This window comes from Triturus cristatus, chromosome 3_2, assembly GCF_964204655.1.
Source record: "Triturus cristatus chromosome 3_2, aTriCri1.1, whole genome shotgun sequence".
Taxonomy (NCBI): Eukaryota; Metazoa; Chordata; class Amphibia; order Caudata; family Salamandridae; genus Triturus; species Triturus cristatus.
Window position 1 is genome coordinate 1,196,113,873 of NC_140584.1, and position 16,358 is coordinate 1,196,130,230.

Genomic DNA, 16,358 nt, shown 5'->3' on the forward strand with positions numbered 1-16,358 from the left:
AATACCATCGGCTGATGTTAGCACTATGGCAAGATGGAGGACGGAGCAAGCGCTTCAATACCATCGGCTGATGTTAACACTATGGCAAGATGGTGGACGGAGCAAGCTCTTCAATACCATCGGCTGATGTTAACACTATGGCAAGATGGCGGACGGAGCAAGCGCTCCAATACCATCGGCTGATGTTAGCACTATGGCAAGATGGAGGACGGAGCAAGCGCTTCAATACCATCAGCTGATGTTAACACTATGGCAAGATGGAGGACGGAGCAAGCTCTTCAATACCATCGGCTGATGTTAACACTATGGCAAGATGGAGGACGTAGCAAGCGCTCCAATACCATCGGCTGATGTTAGCACTATGGCTAGATGGAGGATGGAACAAGCGCTCCAAGACCATCGGATTGTGCAACAACAAAACAAAACGCAGCAGCAATGAGGGAGGTTGTGGGGGGACGGGTCAAGCAGAGAAGCAGGCAGGAATGGGGAGATGAGCAAACAACTATGGGGAAAAAATCTTAATTAAAGCAATATCAGCAAGAAAAATGAATGTGTCATTGTGTAATGTAACTGGTGAGCACTTAAAGCGCTCCAATACCATTGACTTGTGTTTGCGCTAAGGGAAGACGGACGGTGGAGCAAGCGCTCCAATACCATCAGATCGTGCAAAAAAATAATCAATTGCTGTTCGTGTTACAACAACTTTTTAAGAAATGTATTGGTTTATGTTCAAGTGCATGCATTTTAATGGTATGAGTACAAAACACAAGTACTCCTGTGGATTGCTTAACGACAAATTAAAAAATAACTCCGCAATCCGGGAGCAGTGTAAGGAGACATGTACCTGATTCATGCGCTATGGGTGGGCCAAACACAAGAAGAGGGCATGATGCCCGCATGCCATGGTGGATGGCATCAAAGAAATAGAGAGTGATGCTGAAGTTTACCAATGGTAGGAGATTGGTGGCCTGTAAGCCCACAGAAAGAGCACAACACGCCTCTTCGAGACAGCGCATGCTATCTCTAGCTCAGACCTAAAAAGTGGCAAGAAATCTGACAATTCTGAATGTGAGAGATCTGGGCTGAGTGTGAACCCTCAGATTTCAGCTGGTTGTGGGTCCTGCTACTCCATCCTATATATTATCAGGAAGAGGGAAAGGATGTGGCCTAACGGCTAGATCGGTGGACCTTGAAGCTAAGGTACCAGGTTTGAGTCTTGGCAGGGACGCTCAATATCCTGTGATTCAGGGGAAATCCCTTAATCTCCCCGTGCCTACCAATAATGAATGTGTCTGTAACAAACTGGGGCTGTATTACAGAGGGTGCCCCGGGGGCTCAACTGGAGTTTGCGCCCACTTTGTGTGCCCCCTGGGCAGTTTGGTATTACATAAGGGGCCGCAGAAACATGTGTAGCCCCTTCTGTGATACCGATAGCGCTGGCACACTTATAGTGCCAGCGCTACCTTCAGAAGGTATTCCCTCATTTGCATGGGGGTATGGCCGATGCAAATACGGGAATCCCTTTGCCTCTGCCCCCGCACCCTATTAGAGACGCAAGCTCAGAGGCAAAGGCGTTGTCAGGAGGTGCACTGACAGTGCGACACCTAAAAGGTGTCGCACTGTCAATGCTCCCCCTGAGAACAGCCCTCTGGCTGGGGAAACGGGGGTCTCATGGACCCCCCAGACATCCCCCTCCATGCGGGTGCAGTCACTGACTGCACCCGCCTGCAAGGGGATCTCTAATCCCCTTTAAAAGTCAGGCGGGTGCCGCCTGCACTGTGAAACACGGAGTGGCTGCTTTAAAGTCGCTCCGTATTTCACTTGAATGTGCTGCCCCCAGGGTAGCATGAGTACGCGGCTGCCCTGGAGGCAGCGCATTCACAGTAACAGGGCACACATTCCCTGTTTGTGCCCGGTGCACCTGTTTTTAGGTGTGCTAGGGTGCAAACAGGGAAAGTGCACTCAAGTAAAGTGCTCTGTTACCTTCGGGTCTAGTTTGCGCTATTTAAAACTCCCCCTCCACCCCCCCCTACCCCCACCAAAAAGTTATTTTCGGTTGATTCCTCCTCGGTGTAGGAAGAGCATTGCACAGGCCTTCATCACAGCCGTTAGACTGCGCTAATGTCCCATATGCTGACATTAATGCCTTGCCGCGGGCTCATTCAGAGATCATTCAGCCCACGGCAGCCAGATTGGTCAGTCCTCTGCCTCCTCCAGCTTCCGCGCCTGTTGAGAAGCTCAGACTCCAGCGAAGTTAATTAGATTTATGTAAGATCAGTCAGGAGCGATGCCTCATCCACCCCCAGCTCTGGGTCTCTCTTGCTCTATGAACTCTCCTCGCTGACCCCCTCATTAAAAGCGCGTTGTCTCCAGACTCTGCGAGGTGCATAGAGCGCGGAACGCCGGCAGCCCTGGCCAAGAGCCCATCGGCCATTTGCAGGTGGGCTTCATTAGGTGCTCTGCCGTGGAGAGGTGGGGGACCAAGGAAGTGCGTCATGACCAGAAGTGGTCCTGAGTTATGCGACAGAGGGGATGGGGCAGAGTGGGGAGAGGAGATCTGAAATGGAGCACCACTAGTTGGGTGTGGCCGGCCTTAAGCTATGACACCTGCCGGTGCGGCTGAGTGAGGCGCTCGAGCCTGGCAGGCTTCCCAAGCCAGACATTCTACTCGTTCATGTCGGGGAGGAATGACATGATGCCAATGGGAAGACGGGGTGTGTGTGAAGGGCTCACATCGATGTTCGCTAAAGTGAGCCATTTGCTCCCGGGCACCCTGGTATTGTGGTCCGAGGTCATCCCTCAGGGGTGATGGCCTGGCGATGCTAACCCTGAGAGGATCAATAAGTCATTGAAAAAGCTAAACTATTCGGTGAAAGCTATTCTCAGGATGGCATCCAGAGACACCATTAGGCACGGGCTACTACACCTGGGTAATTTTGAATTCTTTGCTGAAGAAGGCATTCACCTGTCAGATGCCAGGCTTGAGGCTTTCCTACAAACAAGCTTTGGGGCAGTTGATGGAAAAAAGGATAATCTTGGTGGGGGCGGATTCGCGAGTGACCTCTATGCCCTGTGCCTCATCGTAGTCGTGTAGTGGCACTGATGCTTTAGTGCACTAAGTTGTCCAACTGGCCGCCTCCTTCGGGAGAAGCCTTTCATGGGTGAGGCTGGTTGGAAGGAGGGCTGACCTGCTGGTGGCCCTACACTTCTCACCCTACCTCGGGTACCCCGGAGATTATGTGGGGCATGATCAAGAGTCATGGGATGCCCCGGCAGGCACCAGTGTGCTATGTGGTCTCTGGAGATGTCAGAAATGTTTGGTGTGACAGTTTCTCACCTGGTCTTTCTGTACTATGTTGCCCCCAGATGGAGATGTAAATAGGATATGTGCAATGCCGTGTTCGGGTTTGCTGTGTATTTTGCAATATTTTCTATTATGTAATGTTATTTGTTTACAGTGGTTTTTATACCCCCTTGTTTCATGTGGAGTAAATTTGCTACATCCTAACCCAAGAAGTTGAGTCTGTTGGCTTTGTGGGGGGCGAGGGGCCCGTGCAGTTCATAAGGGTGGTTGACCCCATCTGCATTGCAGGAGTGAGCGCCCTATGGCTCACTTCACACTAGAGCCACCCTTTACCGTCCATAAGGGCTCTGAGATCCTTAAAACTGGTCTGCAGCTTCTTGTCCAGTTCACTGGGTGAGGAGTGGGCACCGCGCTTCTCCTACATGGCCTCCTGGCACTGGAACAAACATTTTTTGCCTGCACTTTCCTTACAGAAATGTTTTAGTTTGAGCCTAGTGACAGCGCGCATACACTGCTCGCTCTGTGAGGAATGCTGTAGTAGAGTATGTGAGAGAAGCTGCACCCAATCTCCTCCCATATTTTTCCTTGGCTTGTGTCATTGTCTTTCATAAATGCTGCCTTTGGATTCGTTAATAGGCTTGTTAGTCCCTCTTTAGTACGGCCTTTTCTTCATTTGTACCCTCCCATAGCGACTGGCCCTTTTACTTCGTTGTTACACGGGGCCTGTTATTTAGTCTATTTACTTTATTGGGTTTCTCTTACTGCAGGCCGGACATGTGCTGCTTCAGCTGAAACCGCTTGTGTTTTTTTAAGCAGCACAGCCGCCCCCGTAATTCGGGACCCTGCTTTCAATCACTTTAACCCAGCATTATCATTTGTCTGTTTCAACCCCCCAAGTAAAATGGATTTAGAAATGATTAGCTAATTGAGTCATGTGAATTCCAGGTAGCACATAATCCTGTGCTAATGGGCTGAAGCTGACAACAGCACATCTGTGTTACATGTCATCTGTACTAAAGCCACCTGACAGTTTGTTTTCAAAAGCCTGTTTTATTAACAACAACACCAACGCCACCACCTATACCACCACCAACAATACCACCACCACCACCAATACCACCACCATCAATACTACCACCACCACCAATTCCACCACCAACACCACTACCACCACCAATAGCACCACAACCACCAATAGCACCACCACCAATACCACCACCATCAATACCATGAACCACCACCACAATCAATACCACCACCTCCACCACCACCAATACCACCACCAATACCAACACCATCAATACCACCACCAATACCACCACCAACACCAATAATACCACTACCACCACCAATACCCCACCATCAATAGCACCACCACCACCAATACCACCAACAATACCAGCACCACCACCATCAATACCACCACCTCCACCACCACAAATACCACCACCACCAATACCACCACCAACACCACCACCAATACCACCACCAATACCACCACCACCAATACCACCACCACCACCAATACCTCCACCGTCAATACCACCACCAATACCACCACCACCAGTACCACCACCACCAATACCACCACCAGTACCACCACCACAACCAATACCACCACCGATACCAACACCACCGATACCACTACCAACACCACCACCAATACCACCACCACCAATTCCACCACCAATGCCACTACCACCACCACCAATACCACCACCATCACCACCACCATCAATACCGCCACCTCCACCACCACCACCAATACCACTACCACCAATACCTCCACCACCAATACCACCCCCACCACCAATACCACCCCCACCATCAATACCACCACCTCCACTACCACAAATACCACCACCACCAATACCACCACCACCAATACCTCCACCACCAATACCACCACCACCACCAATACCTCCACCGCCAATACCACCGATACCACCATCAATACCACCACCACCAGTACCACCACCAGTACTACCACCACCAGTACGACCACCACCAGTACAGCCACCACAACCAATACCACCACCAATACCAACACCACTAATACCACTACCACCATCACCATCAATACCACCACCACCAATAGCACCACCAATACCACCACCACCAATACCCCTACCACCACCACCAATACCACCACCATCACCACCACCATCAATACCACCACCTCCACCACCAATACCACTACCACCAATACCACCACCACCAATACCACTACCACCACCAATATCTCCACCGTCAATACCACCAATACCACTACCACCAATACCACCACTGCCAATAACTCGGATGTCTGCTGGACAATGTAGTAAGATATCGTGGTGTGGCATGACTGTCCCCTGTACACTGATGTCTGCCAGTGGTAGTAAGGTGTGAGGATTAGTGGAGGAGATGAGGCTACTGTCCCCTGTACACTGATGTCTGCCTGTAGAAGTAAGATATGGTGTCGAGGCAACTTTTCCTGTGCACTGATATCTGCCGGAGATTGTAGTAAGACACCATGGCTGGCATTGGCTGTTCCCTGTACAGTGATGTCTGCCAGACACTGTAGTGAGATATTATGGTGTGAAAAGGACTGTGCCTTGTCCACTGATGTCTGCCAGACATTGAAGGGAGATATTGTGTGAGGGTCTCTGTTCCCTGTACAGTGATGTCTGCTGGACATTGTTGTGATGTATAAACCAACGAAGTCAGTGTAATCTCAAGAATGCACTCACCATCCAAGGAAGCACCGGTCTCCAAGGTCAGAACCTGCCCGATCAGTTACAGGGAGGAAAACAGACCTACGGAGGTAATACAAATTATGTATGAAAAGCCCTCACTCACCAACCTGGTTGGTGACATGCTTCATCATCGGGCTCCACCGGGCATGGCCGAATGCCATCCCAGTGTGCTGCAACGCCAGGTTACTGCGGAGCGGGGTTGTGTGTGGTGACAGTGAATTTAAAATTCCCAATTAAGTCAAAAAAGTATTTTATTCGTTTTGCTAATTGGAAAATTAAAACAAATAAAAAGGAGTGATGGTCAAAAAATAATAACAGACCGGGTTCACTCCATGGCGGTCAACATGTTTCTGCCTTTATGTGTGATCTACAGGCTTTCATCAGGACCAGAGTGGAAGTGTGGGTGCCCCGGTGGTGTGAACGCGCTAAGGTTCACCCTCCCGTGGGCTGCTGTGTGAAAAATAATATATAAACACAGGAAAAATCCGCCAAAAGAATATGATGGTGGAGAGAAACGAGTTTACTCTATAATGAAAAAAGAGACGTACAAACACAAGACAAAACACAAAAGAATTGTTAATGTGCGTAGTCATGACATTATAAAGCGCCACATTTATAGGCTCACACATAGTGCATGGATGGGGACTGTGCCAATAATCAGTACCTCAGGTGCATCAAAGATGTGCTGTCAGTGCACCTAGAATTAGCCAGATACTGGTGTCAGGGAAGTAAAACAAGACTTCACCTGAATAGCGTGACTAGCGATGTATCACGGAATCGACGTGGAGTCTCAATGCTACGTGAGAGACTAAAACTAACAAGGGCCAGGATACAAATGAACGCGGCCCGTGAAGCATTCCTGGTGGGTAGAAATGCCGATGGGAGTAGAGGGGTTCTTACTGTGAGGCTAGACCGTTCGTCGCCTCAGGGATCCCGGGGTAGAGGTGCGAGCAAATATGGCACACCCTGGAAAGAAAAAGAAAGAGAGAGCGGCCACGAGCGGCTGAATAGTGAAAACACAGGCCGAACAGTATTGCAAGCCTTACCAATAGGATACGGGAGCCAGAAGGTACACTTACGCCCTCGCTGCTCGGCACCCGTTGGGAACCTACACCGCCTCGAGCCACCGGGTCCAGGGAGAGAAGAGACCTGGGGCGAGGTACCTAAAAGCAAGAGTGCAGAAAGGAAGCCCGTCGGTGATAGGGCAGCACATCACATGCTGTGTTGTGATTGGATGAGCCCCAGCCAATAGGACGCGTGGAGGCAAAAGGCTCGTCCGATTATTGCCATTGACAGCTAGTCAGTAAAGGGACGGAACCTCCCATACTGTGTAGTGATAGGTTGAGACATACCCAATAGGACGCGTGAATGAGGGGAGGCTCGTCCGCTGTTTTAAATGACAACTCGACAATGGAAACTTTATGCGGTGCAAAGCGAATAAGCATGAGCACGCTGGACACATCAGAAGTGTGTTTCTGTGTTAAGCACTAGATGCAGATTGGGGGGACGGTTTGTGGAACGCACGTCCACAGGCTCAATCAGAGGAGAGTGCCAGTGGTAAACTGGGAAGCGGTGTGTTAAGGGGACACTGCATGTCATGTGCCCCTGGTAGTCGGTAAAAGTTGATCGCGTAATGGGGTACAGCACAAGGGGGTCAGAACAGGACTATATACTGGGTGGACAATGGTGAAGTCACACAAGGTGACCCAGCCCAGTAGATGTGAAGGTCACTATTGATCAGCGGTACCATAAAAGTAAATGCAAACATAAGAGCATACTTAGAGTATGTTGACCCAGGGTATATTGTCATTAAGACCTACAAGGTTGGTACCCAGACGGTACACCCATCTTTGTTCCTTCTCGAAAAGGATTTTATGAGTGTTTCTGCTTGTAGTGACTTCTTCAATTACTGTCCAGTGCAGGTCATTGGTGGTATGGTTAACAGACAGGAAATGTTCACTGAGTTTGGTAGTGATTCTTTTGCACCTAATGTTGCTCCGATGTTCGCATAGCGGAGTTTCACTTTCCTGGTGGTCATCCCTACATAGCGTAGACCACAGGGACAAGTGATGAGGTAGACAACATTAGGTGTATTGCAGTTGGTGTGGCTATTTTGGGTCCAGATCTTGCCTGGTTCCAGCTTAAGACTGGTAGTGTGAGAAGACAGATGGCATATACTGCAATCCGAGCAAGGAAAATGGCCCGTAACCTTGGGAAGACCCCATGCTTCTGTAATAGATCTCTGAGCAGTGTTAGGTCTGGTAATGGGACGTGTCTGTACTAGGCTATTACGCAGGCTTTGAGCCCGTTTGAAGGAGAACAAAGGTTTTTCCCATCTCCGGTTATTACTGTTGATGATACGCCAATGTTTCGTGACAACTTTCGTCATGGCATTGGACAGGGTACTGTAAGTAGTGACGCAAGTAAGTGGTATAGACGTGACGTCTTTGACAGAGTCCTCCAGAAGGACTTCTCTGGGTTGGTTTCTGGCCCGTTTGTAACTCCTTGAAAGGAGGGGGAGAGGGTACCCTCTAGCTGTCATTTTAGAAGTAAGATCACTAGACTGTGCCTTAAAATCTACCAGAGCGGTACAGTTCCGTCGTAGACGGAGGAATTGCCCGTAAGGCAGATTCTCCCTCAGTGCACGAGGGTGGAAGCTTGTGAATTCAAGAAGGTTGTTTCTAGATGTAGGCTTGTAATGTGTCCTGGTGTGTAGAGAACCATGTTTGTTAGTAATCAAGACATCTAGGAATACGACTTCGTGAGAGTCATAAGTGTAGGTGAATCTCAAATTTGGATCCAAGGTGTTAATCCACTGGAAAAATGTTTCAAGGGCGTTGGTGTCACCGTGCCATATGAGAAGCACGTCATCTATATATCGTCTCCATAGGCCTATGGAGAGAAGATGAGGATTGGTATCAGGGAGAATGTACTTCTGTTCGAAATCGTACACATATAGACCTGCTACACTCGGAGCAAAGGTACTCCCCATGGAAGTACCCGTGGATTGCAGATATAGTTGTCCCTGATACTCAAAAAAGTTACTTTTCAGTGCCAGAGTGGCACATTGGATAATGAAGTTCTTAGAGGTCCTATACTCCCAGGGATGGGAATTGAGAGATTCGCCCAGGACCCGGATGGTCTCGTCCTGGGGGATACTGGTGTATAAGCTCTCAATATCCAATGTGACCAGGATAGTATTCTCTGAGCATTGAATACCATTCAGTAGTTTAAGCAGATCCTTCGTATCTTTAAGATACGTCGATGATTGTTGGACCAGAGGCTTCAGGAAATGGTCGCAGAACCGTGATAATGGTTCCAGAAGGGAGCCAATCCCCGACACAATTGTACGCCCAGGGGGAGGGAGTCTCCCCTTGTGGATTTTGGGGAGTGTATAGAAATATGGAATAGTCCCTTGGCTCTCGGTAAGGAAACGTGCTTCCGGTCTGGTGATGGTGCCTTCAGTTAGTGCTTCCTCGACTATCCTCTCGATCTGGATCTTAAGATCGTTAGAGGGGTCATTGGGAAGCGGTGTATAGTTCTTGCGGTCACTGAGGAGTCTACGGCACTCATGGTCGTAATCAGCAGTATTCATTAGGACCACTGCTCCGCCCTTGTCTGCCGGTTTGATGGTGAGATTCGGGTCTTCTCGTAACGAATTGATGGCTCTGAATTCATCGGCTTTGAGATTTTTGAAAGTGGAGGGGGGGTCCATATTCTCAATCTCAGTAAATACAGCTCGTTCAAAAGTCACGATCTCAACTGGTATAGTGTGTGGGGGGGGTGTGAACGTTGACTTTGGTCGTAGAGGTGTGTCACCTACATCAGAGTCTGCTACCTCTGAAGAGGTAGTGATGTATCATGGTGTGGGGGCTACTGTACCCTGTACACTGATGTCTGCCAGTGGCAGTAAGGTTTGATGATTAGTGGAAGAGGTGAGGCTACTGTACCCTGTACACTGATGTCTGCCTGCAGAAGTAAGATATTACGGTTAAAAGGGACGACTGTTGCTGTACACTAATGTCTGCCGGGCATTGTAATGAGATATCATAGTGTGGGGCAACTGTCCCCTTTACTGGTGTCTGCCAGACATCGTAACATTGTAGTAAGCTATCAAAACATAAGTCCTGGTTTTCAGGAACAAGATCTTTCTGTGGGGCTCCTCCTGGTGGCCCACCAAACTGGAGCCCACGCGTACCCCCACCCCAACCCCACATATTATGCCAGAAACCTTGGAATCATCTTGGACGACAAGCTCACGATGAGTAAGCAGGTGAACACCGTAACCTATTCCTGCTTCCTCATCCTGTGTATGTGCCCAAGATATTCAAATGGCTCCTCACAAACACCCGACGCATGGTCACTTAGGCCCTCATCAGCAGCAGACTGGACTACGGCAACGCACTCTACGCCAGTATCTTGAACCAGCTCATACAAAGACTCCAGACTACCCAGAACACCGCCACTAGCCTTCCCCTCAACATTCCCCGCTGCGCACACACCACCACACCCCACCTCAGAGAGCTACACTGGCTACCCATCCAGAAGCACTGCCATTTCAAACTGCTCATCCGTGCCTACGATGCCCTCCGCAACGCTGGACCGCCTACCTCAACCACCGCATTAACTTTCACTATCCATCGAGGCAACAGTGCTGAGCCACCCTCTGCCGCACACAGATACCACGCATCGGCAGAAGCAAAACAGGAAGACGCTGTTTTTCCTACATCACCGCCAAAACCTGGAATAACCTTCCCCATCACATCAGGACTTCTCGAGCTCTACTCGATGTCTGCTAGAAACTGAAGGCCTGGTTGATCGACATATCATGGTGGGAGGATTGTGGTAAAATATCATGGTGGACAGTGTCAAAGGTCGCCAAGAGGATTTGCAAAACTTGGGCTGCGGCGTGGTCCCCAACCCTTTCGTACCAAGACCATCCAGTGTAGCGGCCGGTACCTGCTCGGACCTCAAGTATTGTGAATCCTGCCTTGAGAGGCATCTAACAGGTGACTGGTTTCCACTCAGTTCTGCAGCTGCCCAAACACCCCTTTACTGCAGGTCAGCCAGATAGGGGGTGTTTGATGTAGGATGATAGTGCCCCAGGCCTCCTCCTTTAGCAGAGACCACCTTGAGTCAGTCTGGGAGTACCCCCTCCGGAAGGGTGTTTATAGTACAGGACATTAGCGCATTGAGCACCTTGGACTGAACAGCAAGTTTCAGGCTTTGGTTCTCATGAACCGGGCCTTCTGCTGGACCAGGCTATTTCAGGCAGTTATGCTGGAGCAGACCTTCCTTTACTGATCCCCCTTACTTTGTGGCTTGCTTTTGGCTCCACCGCTCTCCCCCCTCTCCCTCCGTACCCACATTCTGCAGCCACTCTCCCTTACAGTCGCTTGAGATGGGCACCAGGAGCGCTCAGGTCAGGCTTCTAAAAGCTCCCGGGGTGGCATGGGTGTACGGGGCACCTCTGAGAGAGGGCGGTGATCCTGAGTAGTGTAAGGGAGAGTAGTGTAAGGTGCTGCTGGGATCACCCTGCACCCTTGTTCTCTTGAGTCTTGGCTGGCACTGCGCTGAGAGTGAGCTCCAGAAGTTATGCCCTAACAACATGAACTGTCTTGGAGTCATCAGTGCCAACCCCACCACGCCTCTCCAGGCCACACCATACATTGGTCACCTGAAGCCGCCACTGGTGTGAATATCTTGCAACCACAGAAGCTCACAAGTATTCTTAAAATGTCATGAGACGCCTGGTGGCGGCTGGCATCTACAGTAAAGGGGAGGAGTGTGGACGTGCACGCTAAATTAAATAAAAAAGACTTACCGAACAACGTCCTCAGCTCCAGAGCACTCATGCTGCGAGAGCAGAGCCCTGATTGGGGGGAGTGGCCTCACTCGGCGCTCCGCAGCGCCCTGGAGGCCGGCACTCACTCTAACCCAGCTGTCCTAAGACGGCGAGGTTAGAGGTTTCAAACTGCGCCTGTCTGTTGCGAGATGTCCAAAGGGGCATGCGCACTTTAAACATTGTATAGCCAGCCCACCCGCCTCCCTGCTGCCACCCCAGTCCTGACGCTCGGTTTGGGAGGAGGGATGACAAATACAATGGTAATAAATGACCATTTTATTTTTCATCTCTGGGGCTTTGGGGGGCTGTAAGTGGGGCGATGCTTCTCCGCCCCAACGGAGGAGCCGCCCCTGGAGCCGCCTCTCTAACTATGTTTTTTGTTGCTTCTCTTGCTGTCCCTCTCTTCGCCCTTTTCACCTTCGTCTCTCTCTCTCTCCTGCAGGGTGCTTGTTCGACAGGAGACTCTGCGCTCAGCAGGAGGTCTGCGTTCCAGGTGAGTGGATGTTTAATGTATCAATCATGCAATTCAGTGATTAGAAGTGTTCATTTTAAGTGTGAGCGCCACTGTGTGCTGGTGCATGCTGCACACTGAGTGCTGTTCTTTCTTTCTTTCTTTCTTTCTTTCTTTCTTTCTTTCTTTCTTTCTTTCTTTCTTTCTTTCTTTCTTTCTTTCTTTCTTTCTTTCTTTCTCTTTCTTTCTTTCTTTCCCTACAGTGTGAGTGTGCCTTTCACGTGTGTGTAGAGTGGAACTGTGCCTTTTACGTGTGTGCAGGGTGGAATTGTGCCTTTCACGTGTGTGCAGAGTGGAACCGTGCCTTTCACGAGTGTGCAGGGTGGAGCCGTGCCTTTCACGTGTGTGTAGAGTGGAACTGTGCCTTTTACGTGTGTGCAGGGTGGAACCGTGCCTTTCACGTGTGTGCAGGGTGGAACCGTGCCTTTCACATGTGTGCAGGGTGGAACCGTGCCTTTCACGTGTGTGCAGAGTGGAACTGTGACTTTCACGTGTGTGCAGAGTGGAACCGTGCCTTATACGTGCGTGCAGAGTGGAAACGTGCCTTTCACGTGTGTGCAGAGTGGAACCGGGCCTTTCACGTGTGTGCAGGGTGGAACCGTGCCTTTCACGTGTGTGTAAAGTGGAACTGTGCCTTTTACGTGTGTGCAGGGTGGAATTGTGCCTTTCACGTATGTGCAGAGTGGAACCGTGCCTTTCACGTGTGTGCAGGGTGGAACCGTGCCTTTCACGTGTGTGCAGGGTGGAACCGTGCCTTTCACGTGTGTGCAGAGTGGAACTGTGCCTTTCACGTGTGTGCAGAGTGGAACCGTGCCTTTCACGTGTGTGCAGGGTGGAATCGCACCTTTCACGTGTGTGCAGGGTGGAATCGTGTCTTTCACATGTGTGCAGGGTGGAACCGTGCCTTTCACGTGTGTGCAGGGTGGAACCGTGCCTTTCACGTGTGTGCAGGGTGGAACCATGTCTTTCACGTGTGTGCAGGGTGGAACCGTGCCTTTCACGAGTGTGCAGGGTGGAATCGCGCCTTTCACGTGTGTGCAGAGTGGAACCGGGCCTTTCACGTGTGTGCAGGGTGGAACCGTGCCTTTCACGTGTGTGTAGATTGGAACTGTGCCTTTTACGTGTGTGCAGGGTGGAACCGTGCCTTTCACGTGTGTGCAGGGTGGAATCGCGCCTTTCACGTGTGTGCAGAGTGGAACCGCGCCTTTCACGTGTGTGCAGAGTGGAAGCGTGGCCACTGGGGGCGTCCTCCTTTCTTCTGTCAATCAAGAAGGAAACTTTAGAGACCTTCGCTCGTCCTTGACTTACTCTAATGCCTTTAACATGTGTTTGTTCTGATATCGTTTTCTGCTGCCTTTGTCGTAAGTTTCTCAATGAACCCTTGAGGTCTGTTGCTTTTATCATTGTGTTTTTGCTCTAACATATTAAGGGCTAAGTTATTGAGCAGAGGCCTTCTCACGAGGTCGCGGCTGTAGGACAGACAGCCCTCCATGTACGAATACATACAACATACCAGTTAATAAAACAGTGTAGATGCCCACGCCAGGGGGTCTGGCAGGAAGGATCCCAGCTCCGATCTCTACATCCTAGGGTTGGTAGAGCGGGCGACCAGCAACAAACCCCCGCCGACTGTAAGATCCTATTGCAACAACAGACCAGTCCCCAGGAGTGACCACAGGCCCATGGGGCCGGTGGCGCTCTGTGGTATCTTTTCATCCCGAGGCGAGTTCCACAACCTTCACCACTGCTGAAACTTGAGCAGGGAGAAGGCCTCGGGCACTCTTACAGGGGGGCCTGTTCACAGATCTCTGGGCTCGGAGCTGCCCCCTGGCACTGCCCACGGCCGCCCATCACCAGGCTGATGAACAGGCCCGGCTCCAGGAATTTTTTGTTGGGTGGGCCAAGAGTGCATTTGGGTGGGCCACTGCGGGCCCAATTTGTCTTCTTCTAGCCTACAAGCTCTAGATTACATTATATGTACTTGCAAACAGTCACCATGGTACAACGGATCAATTCTGTGTGCATACAGAGCATGTGGAGAGTTATTTGAAAGTAAGAGTGATGTCTGGATGTAAGTACAAACCCTCAAACCCTCAGTCCAGGTTTCAACACAAGTACTTCCAGGCCCGATTATCCACTTTTCGACCATCCCTCTCCAGTGCACCTTATCTCACAGCTGACCTTCGGGCCCCAGCCCCTCATCAGCCACCATCCAGCTCTACTTTCATTATTCCCGTAAAAAACATTAGTAAAATCACCTTCAAACTTAAAACATTGAATATAGCAGTAAATATAATTAGCACAGACTTTAAAATATGTTCCACAGTTGCCCTAATGACCTGATTGCTAATTAAATAAAAAACAGAAAGGCCATGACAGGGCTGGTTTTATCACTAGTGCGAAAGCCTTTTTTGGCGCCCACCAATGAACATTTTCTCTGCAGATACCATTACTACCACCCTCCAACAGTACCCTTCATGTCTCTGTAGCCTCCTCTCATATAAATTTCATTTGTTGTATAGCGCTACTCATATCAGTGTAGGGTGTCACAGTACTTTACACCACCCACACATTATACAGAGACAAAAAATCATAAAAGTATGTAATTCCGTCTATAGGGAATGTCACATGAGCCAATGAGGATTACAAGGTGTAGGAATTACGTGTCATCTATACTGGTGGGCAGTATATTTTAAGAGGGTTTGGGCTGGGAAGCACAAACTCAGGATTTAAAGCATACCCTAGTGGTTGGGGGCTGGCTTTACTAATAAAAATGTATATCGACCCAAACTCGTTTTAGCAACATTAAAATAATGAAAGACTGGGGAATTTCTAACTTTATAGTAACACAAAAAAAGTGAAGTTCTAACTATACCATTCATGTTGGTATGCAGCTCTTTGATGACAGTTCATAGGTCACTGTCCTATGTTAGGATTGTAACTTTTGAACTGCAAGTAATACAAGAATCTCTGTGACAAATGCAGTAACCCACTGAGCTTCCACATAAAATACAGTTTATCTGCATTTCAAAATTACCAAGAGGCAAAAGACTGCTCTCCTGCAGGATCATTAATCACCAGTTCTCTGGACATGTTTTATTGTTGCCTTGCATCCATGGCCATGATAATGATGTGCCTTGCTGGGCCTGTGCAGATTTTTAAAATAAAAAACAAACAGTAACACATTCTCTAACCTACTCCTTGTGTCACAGCCTGATCTGATAAGCCTCTGAAGGAGTCATGAAAGGTGAATCAGAATAAACAAACTTCTTTTCTCAAATGCTGAACAGAAATGGAAATATACACGCAGCAGCACAGGATGGTAGGCAAAAGTTCTCGGTGTCAAATAAAGAATTTGTTTCCTTCGCCATACCCCTATTGTACTTGCACGTCACAGCCCACCCTTCTAAAAGGAGTTGGATGATTGGGGATGGCTGTGAGAAAGAGCCCAGGCCCAATAACGCATCTCCCAGAATATGAAGAAAAACAACGTTCGGAGGAACGTTTTAAATTAAAGTGCCCATTTTCTATTGGCCTTCATATCCTCACTGCGAGGGCCAAGGCTCATGTTTGGGTGGGCCAGGCTCATGTTTGGGTGGGCCTGGCCCCCCCTGCCCACCCTCTAGAACCGGGCCTGCTGATGAGCCATGCAACAGAGGCGCGTGACTCTATGCCCGGGCAGAGTCGAGGCGGCCCTGGGGCACCGAGGCAATATCATATCCATAGTTTCCAATTCTTTACTAGCTGCGCATAAAAGAATGCAGAGCCTTTCAAGACAAAAAGAAGAGACCGATGGGAGCTGAAATAAAAGCAGTAGGTGGACTGTAATGGGAGCGAGCAGACTCGCTGTGTCAAGAAACGTTTGGAGAAGAAGAAGCAATCCCCTGCACCAGGCTTGAGCCCCTCACAACCCAAGGACAACAGACGCCCCAGCCACAAGGACTAGCGAGGGTACTCGCCTGC

At 49.6% G+C, this 16,358-nt stretch overlaps 1 protein-coding gene across 5 annotated transcripts in view; it reads left to right on the forward strand.

Annotated features, from left to right (window-relative positions):
- PTPRN (protein tyrosine phosphatase receptor type N) overlaps positions 1–16,358 on the forward strand; it is a 472,242-nt gene that overhangs the window by 171,042 nt on the left and 284,842 nt on the right. For all 5 annotated transcript variants that reach the window (XM_085650116.1, XM_085650114.1, XM_085650115.1 and 2 more), the window contains exon 2: positions 12,327–12,377. In XM_085650116.1, the coding sequence (XP_085506242.1) occupies positions 12,327–12,377 (51 nt within the window). The remainder of the gene's footprint in view (positions 1–12,326; positions 12,378–16,358) is intronic.